Genomic DNA, 13,901 nt, shown 5'->3' with positions numbered 1-13,901 from the left:
GCCTTCTCGCCTTTTTCTGAGGTCAACTGGTATCAGGTCACAAGGTGCTCTCTGGCCTGGCTGCTAAAAATTTGGTTTTGTGGGTAAGAAAAATTCTTAAGGTAAGAGAAGACCTGGGACTTCTTAATGTCTCCCTTCATTGTTTATCTTCCCTCTTCCATGTTGCTAAAGGGGCCTAGAGCCTTATGAGGGCTACTGAGGATATGAACACACACTTACACTCATTCTCTCACACACAACAGCTTGAAATACCTTGAATGAAATCACAAACACTCCTTCTGTTTCACTTCCATACTGCTGAATTGCCTCTTCATCTTCTGTCACCATAATGACTGGCATCCTGTCCTGGCAGTGGTGATAGTACCACACAGCTGCATTGTATATGCTCCTAGGACGGCAGACCAACACAAGCTATTGTTCAGAATTTCACACGTGGCTTTTAACCTACTGACCTGTGGTCTGTAGAGACAACCACTCATTCATTTCACAAGTACTTCCTTAGTACCCGTTACAAATACACCTTGGACTGGGTGGTTTGGAGGATATAAAGATGAATCAGAAAGCATTTGACAAATCTTCTTCTCTAAGGCACCCAACCACCACAGCAACCACTAGTATTTCTTCACGGGGCCTAGAAACCACGAGGCTCTGCCATCTCTTCACACCCTTTAATTGGAGGGCTCAGCCACACAGCCCCACAGAGATGACAAGCTAAGCTATGTGAAGCTGGAAAGAAACAAGTGTTTGGCTAAGAGAAAAACTAGGCCACAAGTAGCTGAAGCTCATGATCCGACAGGGTCTGATCCAGAACCACGTGAAATGTCTGAAAATCTTCTTTAAAAAAAAAAATGAATTGGAAAGCAGAGTCTAGGTCTGGAGACCTGTGTTCAAGACTGGATCATGTTTCCAATGAACTGCATAAATGTGGGCCGGCCAATTTCTCTAAATTCAGATGCTATGTAAGGCCTCTTTATTTCTAGGATGTATTCAGTTTTGTTGTGCTTTGATTCGGCCAGCATTTACTGACTATCTCCCGTGTGCAAGGCTGTGGACTTAGTGTGATCTTCTGTGTACGCACATATGACCCAGTCTGGAGAAAGATCTGCTTTTCCCTTTCTGGCCTTGAACCCTGAGGGAACATGGGGACTACAGCCAAGGACTCAGGGGTGTATCGGTGCTCATTTTGCTTTGGAGAACTGAAATATTTAATGGCTATTACAGGTAAACCATTACAAGAAAAAAGACAGTTGAAAGGTTTTTTTCAGATAAGACATTTTAAAGCTGTCTTTTGTTCTCTACAGAAAAGTCCAGCAAACACTACTGGTACCCAGCACCTCGTACCCCAGGCTCACCTCTGACTTTAGCTGTAGCTGTGGTGGACAGTTCGTCCCACCTCATGGGTGCACTGGAGTTAACTAACGGGACAACTAAATGCCCGAGCCTCCCCTTCAAGCTGACATTCTACATGGCACACTCTACACGGCTTCTCAGAGGGTCCCCAGCAGGCCTGTGTCTCTGTTTCCCACAGCACTAACACCTCCTTTACTGGCTTCCCCTCTTTCTCTGTCTCACTCTCCCCACTTTTCATTCCTGCTTCTGGGAATCAGCTCCCACATAAGTAACCTACAGCCAAGGCCTTGCCTCAGACTCTGCTTTCAGGAGGATCTAAACTATGACACGGTACTTTTTTTTTTTATTGTGCTTTAAGTGAAAGTTTATAAATCAAGTCAGTCTCTCATACAAAAATTTATATACACCTTGCTATATACTCCTAATTGCTCTCTCCTTAATGAGACAGCACACTCCTTCTCTCCACCCTCTATTTCCATGTCCATTCAGCCAGCTTCTGTCCCCCTTTGCCTTCTCATCTCCCCTCCAGACAGGAGCTGCCCACATAGTCTCATGAAGACACTGTACTTTTCCCTGCCTCGCTCCACCTCCCAACATCCACAAAAGCAATAAAGCTATGACTTCTGGATCACTGGAATGACTCTGATAGCCATTAAGATCTGGGGCAAATTTACCCTGGGTACCTAAAACCAGCACCAGTAGCCACCAAGTTGACTCCAACTCACGGTGACCCCATGTATGTCAGAGTAGAACTGTGCTCCACGGGGTTTTCAATGGCTGATTTTTTGGAAGTAGATTACCAGGCCTTTCTTCCAACGTGCCTCTGAGTGGACTTGAACCTCCAACCTCCAACCCTTCAGTTTGCACCACTCAGTGACTCCACTCTGGGTATCTATAGCTCCCTAATTACAATTAAAAAAAAATCAATTAAGTATTCAAATGATGACTCTAAAATACTGGCACATATGTAAATTAAGCATTTCAGTGTTAATCGTGGTTCCAGAATAACTGCTGACCTGTTCTAGCACACTGTTTAGGTCAGCTACCAAAGAGCCAGTGATGGGGAAGTTAAAGAAGACAAGTATGTGACAACTCACAGCAATTCAGTGCCATACCTGGTCTGCCACTTTTCCATGGATTCTCCTCTTTCCCGCGGGAGATAGCAGTACTGCTGGAACTCGTTAGCAAAGAGAATGCTATCATGGCGTGCATCCTTCAGGAGGTTTCGCAATTTGTTATACTGTCTGTGACACAAAGGAGAAAAATAAATCTAACCAAGCAGGTGCTCATCTGCTGCCATGTCTTGCTGAGGATCAAAAAAGATGAGGTATTTTCATGAAAAAGATTGATTATTGAAAACCCAAGAAACGTTTATTTTTATTAGTCCTAGGGTGTTCAGTACTCTTCATGGGCTATTGGAGGGCTGTTTCTCAATTTTGTCTGCTACAACGTGTTTGGGCCTGCCCTTGTTAATCAGCTTGTGGATCAATCAAGCCCCGGCTGATCCCCTTCACCTTCTGGCCATTTTATAATCTATTTATATCCCCCACCCCTGCCAGACACAGTTCCCTCTTCAACTAGTCATAAAGCCCAGGGAAGCCAGCATGGAGCTCAGCACTTTATTACTGTACCTCACCTTGTTCTATAATTGGTATTACCAAAAGCCCACTGCCGTCGAATCGGTTCTGACAGAGTAGAACCGCCCCCATGTGGTTTCCAAGGAACGACTGGTGGATTCAAACTGTCGATTAGCAGTAGAACATTTAAGCACTGCACCACCAGGGCTCCCAAATGGCATTGGGCATTAGTAAGTTTTACTTTTTGCTGGCGTTCCTGGAAAAGGATCGAACCCGATTCAATTCCAACTCATAGCGACCCTGTAGGACAGAGCAGAACTGCCCCATGGCGTTTCCAAGACTGTAATCTTTACTGAGGCAGATTGCCACATCTTTCTCCCATAGTGGGGCTGGTGGGTTTGAGCCGCTGACCTTTCGGTTAGCAGCCGAGCACTTAACCACTGCACCACCAGGACTCCTTTAGAAAAGGACATGTAAGTTGGGTTCATCTGTGAATTTTATTTATGCAGCCACCATCCTTTACACGAATAAGAGTTAGCTTCGCCTGTTAGACAACTAACAGAAAGCTTTCAGGTTTTTTCCATGAGGAGACAGTACAAACAATGCCAGTCAAAGTCATAAGCCAGACTTGGGTGCTTACCGCCAAATTAGAGTGATGACAATCCTTCCCAATATTTAGAAAAAAATATAACAAAAGGGATTTCCTCATGATTCACTCCCACATATTTTTCTTAAGACTGTTAGTACATGCTTCCATTTGCCAGCTACCTATCAGCCAGATAAAACGAATGACCAAATGGCACAAGAATATTAATGGGGAAGGCAGAAAACACACAGCCAGTCACTCTCAGCGTGACAGTCGGGTTTTCTTGTAGACATGTGGGTTAATGGTTATAATTTAATAGTGTATACATACAATACAGTCTTATTTTTTTGCGAGTCATGGTTTGTGGTAAGATGGAATTAGATATATGAGTATCCCACATGGAGTTGGCAGACAGCATCCTGGTGCCTTGGATAAGTTTGACCTACTGAGTAATGGGAGAATGATATTTTCAGATACCATAAAAATTTGAATTTTTCTTAAATTCCACTTTTCCCCTGGTGTCTCCTGACTGGCTTAGGTGTTTTCCAAATCTTCATCATCTAAACATTTTCCAATAATTTCTTAGGGGGAGACATTTCTGAGACAACCAGGCTTATTTTCTTTATACGGATTTTTTACTATTTTTATTAGATGGTGACCTTACCCACAGACGCAACATCCCCTCCTCCTGCTGACTATACTCCCTAAGGATAAGGGGGTGTCCCACAACCAGTGGGCTGACATACATGGAAGTGTGTTCCGCGTTGAATGTTGTTTCTCTAACTCGGCTTTGTAGAATCCTGGTGGGGTCAGTCGATTTACTCGCAGAGGTACTTCAGTTTTCCACAAGAATTTTAAAATTTTATTTTTCTACTCTTAAATGAATGAATAGTGCTGCTATGAACATCTGTGTACAAGTTTTTATATGGACATGTTTCAATTCTCTTGGGTAGAAGTTCTATAGATTTTGGCCACTGAATACCCGTTACCGCCGAGTTGATTCTGAATCATACAGACCCTATAGGGCAGAGCAGAACTGCCCCCATAGAGTTTCCAAGGAGCACCTGGTGGATTTGAACTGCGGGCCTTTAAGTTAGCAGCTGTAGCACTTAACCACTATGCCACCAGGGTTTCCACCCACTGAATAGCTCTTGAAATTGTCTACTTCTTTCCATCTCTAAGCTACCAACATCTCTCATCTGGACTAAAGCAATAGCTTCCTACTTTCTCTTCTCCATGCCTTTTCTCCAAGTGATTCAGTATCCTTTCAAAGAAGAATTTTATCACCACTTTTCACTGACCCCCCTGAGGCCTAGGAGGCCTTCCATCCAATTCAGAGGTCTCCTTTCCGTTCCTGGAGCTTGCCACAAACCCCACCGGGGCTTGGATAGGCAGCTCCTCTGCCTAGAAAACTTTTCTCCTTTCTTTGCCTGGTTTACTTCTACTCATCCTTCAGAGCTCAGCACAAGCATCTTCCTCAGAAGTCCTTCCCTGTCTCCCTGACTGGTTTGGGATGTGCACTGCCATGTCCTTCAGTGCATCTTTCACAGTTGCTGTTGTACGTCTGTTTGTGTGATGATCTGGCTACTGCCTGTTTCTCCCTTTACACCAAGTCTGTTTTGTTCACCACTTTCTCCTCAGTGCCAGCACAGTTCCTGGCATATACGGTCTCTCAATAAATATCTACTGAATAAGTGAATTAATACCTGAATACACGGGTGAATGCAGTGGACAAGGCAGTCTTACAGAGTTATCAAGTAACCCCTCATTAAGTAAGCATTTGAGGGCTGTTAGATGCCAGGATGGAGGCCTGGTGGCACAGAGGTTAAGAGCTTGGCTGCTAACCAAAAGATCGGCAGTCTGAATCCACCAGGTGCTCCTTGGAAACCCTATGGGGCAGTTCTACTCCGTCCTATAGGGTTGCTATGAGTTGGAATTGACTCAACGGCAACGGGTTTCGTCTGTCTGGTTTAGATGGCAGGATGTATAATTATTCTGAACAATCAAAGACTTAATGTTATTCATACTGTTTTGTACAATACACTTATGAAAACAGGTATTTCTCTGCATTTATATTGAAGTCAAAATACAAAAGCAGATTATATATGGAATGAAACCCTTTCTGTTGCTAAACCAACTCTGGTGATTTCGTTTCAGTAAAACAACATCTGTCACATTAAATTAATGTTCATTTGTGGTCTTCTAATGTTGTTGCTTTGTTTATTTTATTTGAAGGTCCAATTTGGTTTTAGAGTTGTATTAAGTCCTTAAACATGAGAATTTATACCGAGATTTATGTTTAAACACATTTAAGTACAATATGATGAATTAACCCTGGGTGACCATGAGAATTTTTTTCTTTCAGAAACAAGGTCAATACAGTACCCGGCTTTGAGTAACACTGATGTTTTGGAGGAAGATCTAGGCCATGTGATCTCTTAGAGCCTTTCCCACTATAATACTCCATGATTCCAAACTTATTTATGCATTGAGAAACCGAGGCAGGAAATGTTGAGACTCTCTTAAGAATTCAGGAGGGAGTCAAAAGGGGAAAGCAAAGGATTCTGATGCCAGACACTAAACCAGTCCAGGTATAACTAACTGATGAAAATTTCCTAAGAAATAATGTTCCTAAAAGTGTATCAAATACAGTGATCTATTTACTGGCATCTCAGAAATCTCCAAGGAAGAACTGAAAAAAAAAAAAAAAACCCAAAAACAAAAAGAACCCCAAACGAGGGCAGAAATGGGGAGGGTGCTGACACATTGTGGGGAATATAACCAGTGTCATGAACACTTTATGTACAAACTATTGAATGGGAAACTAATTTCTTCTGTAAACTTTCACCTAAAGCACAATTAAAAAAAAAAAAGTTTCCCAATATTAAATAAAGCAAAATACCCCAGAGGCCTCGGCTAGGCCAAATTTGATTAAATATGAAGAGTCAATGACTTTTTTTTTTGGTCATCCAGTTGATTCCAACTCGTGGTAACCTCATGTGTGTGAAGACCGAATTAATAAGGCAAATCTCCTAGATCTTACATATTCAGTGTCTATCATCAATTTTGAAGTTAGCTTTCAAGATATGACACTTTCCAGGGTTTAGACAATTTTGGTCCTAGCTGAATCAACCTGAATACACGTACTGCTGGCTTAACAGGTAAGCAAAGTGCCAGGTCCCAAACTTGCTGATTCCTGTTACTGCCTCTTCTTCCTCTTCATGAGTCAGGTTCATTACATGCACTTTAAGGCTAGACTCAAGCCCATTTCCTCCTGATAGGGCTTTTGGCTTAACTCTCACACCCCATACTTCTGCACGTGCGTAGTTCATATTATCCATCCTTCACATGTCTAAGGTGCTTTGTAATTGCCTTCCTGCTTCTTTCACTTAACCCAAACAAGGTAACAGGCTTGTTGACAGAGGGACTAAGACTTCTTTTGTATTCTACAAGCTCAGTGAGTGCTTACCACGTGGAGGAAGCAAGGTGCTACCATCATTCCTCATTTCCCATCTCTTGTTCTCACATTTAGCATATTCCAAGACACGGTAACGCAGTGGAAAACCAATAGATTTCCATCAAGTTAACTACTTTTTAAATGTTCAGGGGAAAAGACATTTAAATTCCAACTCTTTGCCTTTGAATGTCCCAGAGTTGGCTTTTAAAACAATCCTTAATATTAAAAATATTTTAGAAAACAGAAGTTGAAAAGACTCGGCAGTGTGTTAGCAATCCGAATGATAACAACAAATTGATTTTAGTAGCAGAAATTGAAATACGACACCTGGAGCAGCATTTAAACTTGCATGTGTATAAACACCTATATCTCTGTGACTGAACATCAACTTCCAGCTCATTTTAAAATAGTCTATCTGGAAAACCCTGCACACAATCTAGTTAATGCACGTTGTTTTGAACTGAGTACACAATAAGGGCAATTTATCACTTTCATATACAAATAAAAACACATGATCTTTTACCAGCAAGGTCTGAAGAAGACACATTTCAAAAAGAATAAACACATAGTTTTCTGCTTTTTAAATAACTTGAGTGTTCAGAGGTTTGATGTATAATTTTAACATGGTATTTCCATACAGTTTCCAACTCCAAATCATAAACCTTTCCTCAGTGTTAAATCAGGCAAAATCACTTTTTAGAATATTTGTTTAAAAAGTGGACAATTATTTTTCATTTAGGTACAAGGCAAACATTTTAGACTGGTTTCAATCAGAAATCCTTTGTTTAGCAAATACAATTACTATGGGTGGTAGTTCCACTAGTAATACAAAAATACAACAAGTCATTTCTGGTTCCACTGAACAAGTGATTACAAATACAATTTGTGTCCACAAAAGTGTCTAAAATTTAAAAATAAAGTACTCTCTTTTTCCCAAAAATGTAAGCTTAGAAACAATATGTTTATACATCTCAAACAAGATTAAATAATGTATCAAAAAGAAAGATGCAATAACCGCCACTACTATAAAAATGCAAACCAAAAGCCAAGTTCAGGCTGCAATCTTAAATAACCACATACTGGGGACACTGCAGTTTATTGATCTATAGACCAGGTGTTGAAGCAGAAACAAAATAATGTTACTGCATTCCTCACTAGCAAAGAGAATACCAAATTAGTTCAAAAAGTCCTTTCTAATAAAATAATGAACTCCTTCCCTCCTCCTCTCCCCAACATGGGATCTTTTCTAAGGCGGGAGGGGGGGTACACCATAAATTAAAAAATAATGCAAAACAGATACCTCCGGCCCCTTTGATGCTGCACTGCCTGGCAAGCTGTTTGCATGAAAATAATTCCCTTCAATTCAGGAAACTCAAGGATCTCAAGGTAATCCTGGACAACTTTCCAATCAGGGATCACGTAATGAGTCACATCGCTAGTCAAGAGTTTCCCATCTGAAACATAAGTCAAAATTTAAGATATTAGACAACATTTTCAAATCTGGTTTATTACTATTTCAATGTCATCCTGCCCCAGTGTGCAAAACAACTTCCATCCTTAACTACACCGTGAAGTTTGTAAAAGACAAATCTACTTTGGTAGAAGGTCAAAGTTCAGGTAAATGCAGCACCTTCATTTTTCTTCAAGCGTGATTAGCACTCAATATCATTTATGGTGTTACTGGAGCTGCAGAGGGAGAGGATGACTGATGTTGTCACACAAACAAGAAAATTTTCAGCACAGCCTGTATCTGTGTTAATTCATTGCCGATAAACACTCACATTCAAGTGGGGGACCCCAAAATATACTTAAGTTAACCACTTGCCTATGCCCAACAATTTCAAGTCAGTTTTATCTCCACCTTCTGAATGTGCCCAGAAGTTGCCAAGGGCCAGAAAGACTGAACTGATTAGAAAAGATGCTCAGTGGAAGCCAAGGAATGGAAGGATTCCTACCCCACCCCTGTAGCGGAGAGCTGGTTAGCCAACCTGTAACTGAAATGTTCATCCTAACCACAAAGCAAAGGATTCCAAACATTAGCTGAACAGGACACTACACTCATCTTTCATCACTAAATCCACAACGCTGTGTTGTTGGTTGCCCAGAGTTGATTCCGACTCACGGCAATTCCATGTGTGCAGAATAGAACCGCTCATAGGGTTTTCAAGGCCAGGACCTTTCAGAAGCAGATCTCCAGGTCTGTCTTCCAAGGTGCCTCTCAGTAGGCTGAAACACCAACCTTTTGGCTAGTATACCAGCACGTAACCGTTTGCATCACCCAAGCAGCCTAGAAAACTGTGGGGGAAGGTCTAGTGCACACAAGTTCCAAATCCAACTTTCCTAAGACCTTCCTGCACAACCAGGGGCCTAGATAATAAATAATCATACAGTGATGAAAAGGAGCCCTGGTGGCACCGTGACTAACCTCTAGGCTGCTAACCAAAAGGTCTGCAGTTTAAACCCACCAGGTGCTCCACGGAAGAAAGATGTGACAATTTGCTTCCATAAAGATTAGTCTTGGAAATCCTATGAGGCAGTTCTACTTTGTTCTACCGGGTTCATATGGGTCAGAACAGACTCCACAGCACACAACAGTGAAGAAGGCACTCCACTGGATAAACGTCTGAGGAGTCACTGCTAGCAGAATAGAAAAGTTATGGGGAGCAAAGCAGAAAATATTAAATGAGCAACAGCAGCTTGCTACAGCAAGAGATTGCAGACCCTCTCTCACTGAAGGTCTAAGGGCTCGGGGGCTCACTGTTTCACCTCCCGCCTGCTCCCTCTACGATCCTGGGGGCCAGAAGAGACAGGTTCCTGTGCTCACAGGCCCCTCGGAAAACACAAATCACCGGGCCTCGGCCAAGTGGGGGCGTCTGGCTCTTGGGCCCTTCCATTTTATAAGGCGCCACCGCGGTCTCGCGCCCCGTTTCCCCGCCGCCCTCTTCCGCCTCTCCGCGGACGCAGCACCCCGGCGGCCCCGCTCCCCTCGCTCCCTCTCAGGCCCGGCTCCCCTCGCTCCCGCCAGGCCCCGGCCGCCCTAGCTCGCTCTCAGGCCCTGACCGTTGCGGCAGGCGGCGGGCTGCGGGCAGAGCGGGCTGTGGCAGGGCACGCTGGGCCGCAGGTAATGCTCCCGCACGATCCGCAGCGTCCGGCCATGGAAGGTCCTCAGGAGAAGCACCTTCTCCCGCTTCTGCAGCATGGTGGCGGCACTCGACCGGGCAAAGCTCCGGGCCGCGCGGGGCCGCCCTGGGCGGCCGGGAAGTGGCGGGCGCAGCGCGGCGCAGGCGGAGGCGAGGCCGCGGCTTCAGGCCCGCCCCCTCGGCCCTCCGCGCCGGGCTCCCAGTTGGGCCCGACCAGCCGAACAGCAGCCTGGGCGCTCTGGACACCGAAACCGCCGTAACCACCCGGGCCCGGTGTTGGGCGCTGGAGGCCCGCGGGTCGGGTGCTCCAACCCGAGCCCGGGACCTAGCCCCCGCCTCAGTTTCTCCTCATCCTCCAATTACCAGGGGGCAGGGAGGGGTGGAAAAAAATCTACCCAGAGATTTACGGGAGATAAGGATTATAGGGAGGATGGTTTAAATTCCTGTGAAGAAAGATTTAGCGCAACTATGTTTTTTATAGAGGACTACGGAGCCCTGGTGGCGCGGTGGCTAAGAGCTCGGTTGCTAACCAAAAGGTCGACCGATCGAATCCACCAGGCGCTCCTTGGAAACACTATGGGGCAGTTCTACTCTGTCCTGTAGAATCGCTATGGGTAGGAATAGACGCAACGGCAATGGGGTTTTTATAAAGGACCATTATTCTCATTCTACCCCCAGGCCTATGTGGGGATGGGGCTACCTATTAACGTGGGGTAATTATTAGTGTTTTCTGTTCAATCCTCTTGCTACCCCTAAAAGAGCCAAAAGATTCAGCAAATAAGTCAGCCTAACATTTTTTCCTCTTAAAGAAGTTATATTTATTTTTAATTCCATGTGTTTTTAATACATATAAAAAGTCAGTGCAATTTGACAAAGGCCCAGTGTCAGTTAATTGGGGAAAAGATAGTCTTTTTTAACAAATGGTGCTGGCATAACTGGATATCCATCTCCAAAAAAATGGAACAGGACCCATACCTCACACCATGCACAAACACTAACTCCAAATGGATCAAAGACCTAAACATAAAATCTAAAACGATAAAGATCATGGGAGAAAAAATAGGGACAATGTAAGGAGCCTTAATACATGGCATAAACAGAATACAAAATGTTACTAAAAATGCCCAAGAGAAACCAGATAACTGGGAGCTCCTAAAAATCAAACACCTATGCTCATTTAAGACTTCACCAAAAGAGTAAAAAGACCACCTACAGACTGGGAAAAAATTTTCAGCTACCACATCTCCGACCACCTGATCTCTGAAATCTACATGACTCAGCTAAAAGTCAACCACAAGAAGACAAACAACCCAGTTAGAAAATGGGCAAAGGATATGAACAGGCACTTCACTAAAGAAGACATTCAGGCAGCTAACGGATACATGAGGAAATGCTGTCGATCATTAGCCATGACAGAAATGCAAATCAAAACTACAATGACGTTCCGTCTCACTCCAACAAGACTGGCATTAATCCAAAAACCTCAAAATAATAAATGTTGGAGAGGCTGTGGAGAGATTGGAACACTTATACACTGCTAGTGGGAATGTAAAATGGTACAACCACTTTGGGAATCGATTTGGCGCTTCCTTAAAAAGCTAGAAATAGAACTACCATATGACCCAGCAATCCCACTCCTCGGAATATATCCTAGAGAAATAAGAGCCTTTACACGAACGGATACATGCACACCCATGTTTATTGCAGCACTGTTTACAATAGCAAAAACATGGAAGCAACCAAAGTGTCCATCAACAGATGAATGGATAAATAAATTATGGTATATTCACACAATGGAATACTACACATTGATAAAGAACAGTGATGAATCTGTGAAACATTTCATAACATGGAGAAACCTGGAAGGCATTATGCTAAGTGAAATGAGTCAGTTGCAAAAGGACAAATATTGTATAAGACCACTATTATAAGATCTTGAGAAATAGTTTAAACTGAGAAGAACACACTCTTTTGTGGTTACGAGAGAGGGGAGGGAGGGAGGGTGGGAGAGGGGTATTTACTAAACGGATAGTAGATAAGAACTACTTTGGGTGAAGGGAAGGACAAAACTCAACACAGTGGAGGTCAGCACAACTGGACTAAACCAAAGCAAAGAAGTTTCCTGAATAAACTGAATGCTTTGAAGGTCAGCAAAGCAGGGGCAGGGGTTCTGGGACCATGGTTTCAGGGGACATCTAAGTCAATTGGCATAATAAAATCTATTAAGAAAACATTCTGCATCCCACTTTAAAGAGTGGCATCTGGGGTCTTAAATGCTAGCAAGCGGCCATCTAAGATACATCAATGAGTCTCAACCCACCTGGATCAAAGAAGAATGAAGAACACCAAGAACACAAGATAATAACAACCCCAAGAGATAGAAGGGGCTACATGAACCAGAGACTACATCATCCTGACACCGGAAGAGCTAAATGGTGCCTGGCCACAACCGATGACTGCCCTGACAGGGAACACAACAGAGAACCCCTGAGAGAGCAGGAGAACAGTGGGATGCAGACCCCAAATTCTCATAAAAAGACCAGACTTAATGCTCTGACTGAGACTGGAAGGACCCCAGTGATCATGGCCCCCAGACCTTCTGTTAGCCCACTACAGGAACCATCCCTGAAGCCAGCTCGTCAAACATGGATTGGACTGGACAATGGGTTGGAGAGGGATGCTAGTGAGGCATGAGCTACTTGGTTCGGGTGGACGCTTGAGACAATGTTGGCATCTCCTGCCTGGAGAGGAGATGCAAGGGTAGAGGGGCTTAGAAGCTGGCAAAGATGGTCACGAAAAGAGAGAGTGGAAGGAGGGAGCAGGCTGTCTCATGAGGGGGAAAGTAATTCAGAGCATGTATGAATTTTTGTGTGAGAGACTGACTTGATTTGTAAACTTTCACTTAAAGCACAATAAAAATTATTAAAAAAAAAAGTCAGTGCAGATAAAATGAAAACCAGTCACTTCCCTCGAGACAAACACTATCTATTGAACCTCAACTTTTATAGCATTTGCAGCCTCTGGCAAAGAAATTCTCTTTTAAACTTTCACTGACACAATCACTATTTATATATTTGTGGCTTTTGATAAAGAGCTCTCACAGAGCAGCAGCTTCTGAGATCATACAACCTTGGTTGGCTAGAACCCACTGTTTTTCCTAAGTACTCAACAAAGATTTTTGAGCCGTACCAGTAACTTTACGAACACACGTCACATTTAATTTCTACAATGAATCAAAGGAGTTAGGCGTTGGTTGCCCCATTTTACAGATGAGGGAACAGGAGTTTAAGAGGCCAAGGTTACCCAGCTATTAAGTGATGAAATCAATACTCGAACCAGAATCTGACTCAATCCAAAGCAGGTTCTTAACTAATTACTGTGCTTTGCCAAGATGTATAAAATATACAACTCCTGCATCTAAGGAGTTGATAGTCTCCTTGAGCTCTAGTTAAAGCAGCTCACTCAGCCAGCTGGGAATATCAAAGCTTCCTATGATGCTGAAGTGAGCAGAACTGGGGGTGGATGGGTGAGTGGGCAACCTGTTGGACAGTAGCTTCTCTCTAGGGGAACATGTTAAAAGAGTCATGGTCCCCTGTCTATTCCTATGTCAAGTTATCCTGCAGTGTCAGATGACATGAATGAGATCAGAGGTGAAATAAAAAAAAAAAAAACCAGTTGCCATCTGAGTTGATTCTGACTCATAGTGACCCTGTAGGACAGAGGAGAACTGCCCCATAGAGTTTCCAAGGAGCAGCTGGTGGATTCAAGCTGCTGACCTTTTGGTTAGCAGC

General features: G+C 43.4%; 1 protein-coding gene across 4 annotated transcripts in view; it reads right to left on the bottom strand.

The window, feature by feature from the left end:
• The window catches only part of DIS3L (DIS3 like exosome 3'-5' exoribonuclease), a 30,963-nt gene extending 20,688 nt beyond the window's left edge, over positions 1–10,275 (bottom strand). For 3 of the 4 annotated variants that reach the window (XM_049905800.1, XM_049905802.1, XM_049905804.1), the window contains exons 1-4: positions 10,031–10,275; positions 8,271–8,424; positions 2,466–2,594; positions 253–388 (exon numbers count right to left, since the gene is read on the bottom strand). In XM_049905800.1, coding sequence (XP_049761757.1) covers positions 253–388; positions 2,466–2,594; positions 8,271–8,424; positions 10,031–10,169 — 558 coding nt within the window. In that variant the 5' untranslated portion in view covers positions 10,170–10,275. The remainder of the gene's footprint in view (positions 1–252; positions 389–2,465; positions 2,595–8,270; positions 8,425–10,030) is intronic. The other variant, XM_049905801.1, reaches the window with a different exon arrangement.
• Between the last annotated feature and the right edge of the window lie 3,626 nt (positions 10,276–13,901).

This window comes from Elephas maximus, chromosome 13 (assembly GCF_024166365.1).
Source record: "Elephas maximus indicus isolate mEleMax1 chromosome 13, mEleMax1 primary haplotype, whole genome shotgun sequence".
NCBI lineage: Eukaryota > Metazoa > Chordata > Mammalia > Proboscidea > Elephantidae > Elephas > Elephas maximus.
The sequence above is the reverse complement of the archived record's forward strand: the minus strand, read 5'-3'. Positions and strand labels throughout refer to the sequence as shown.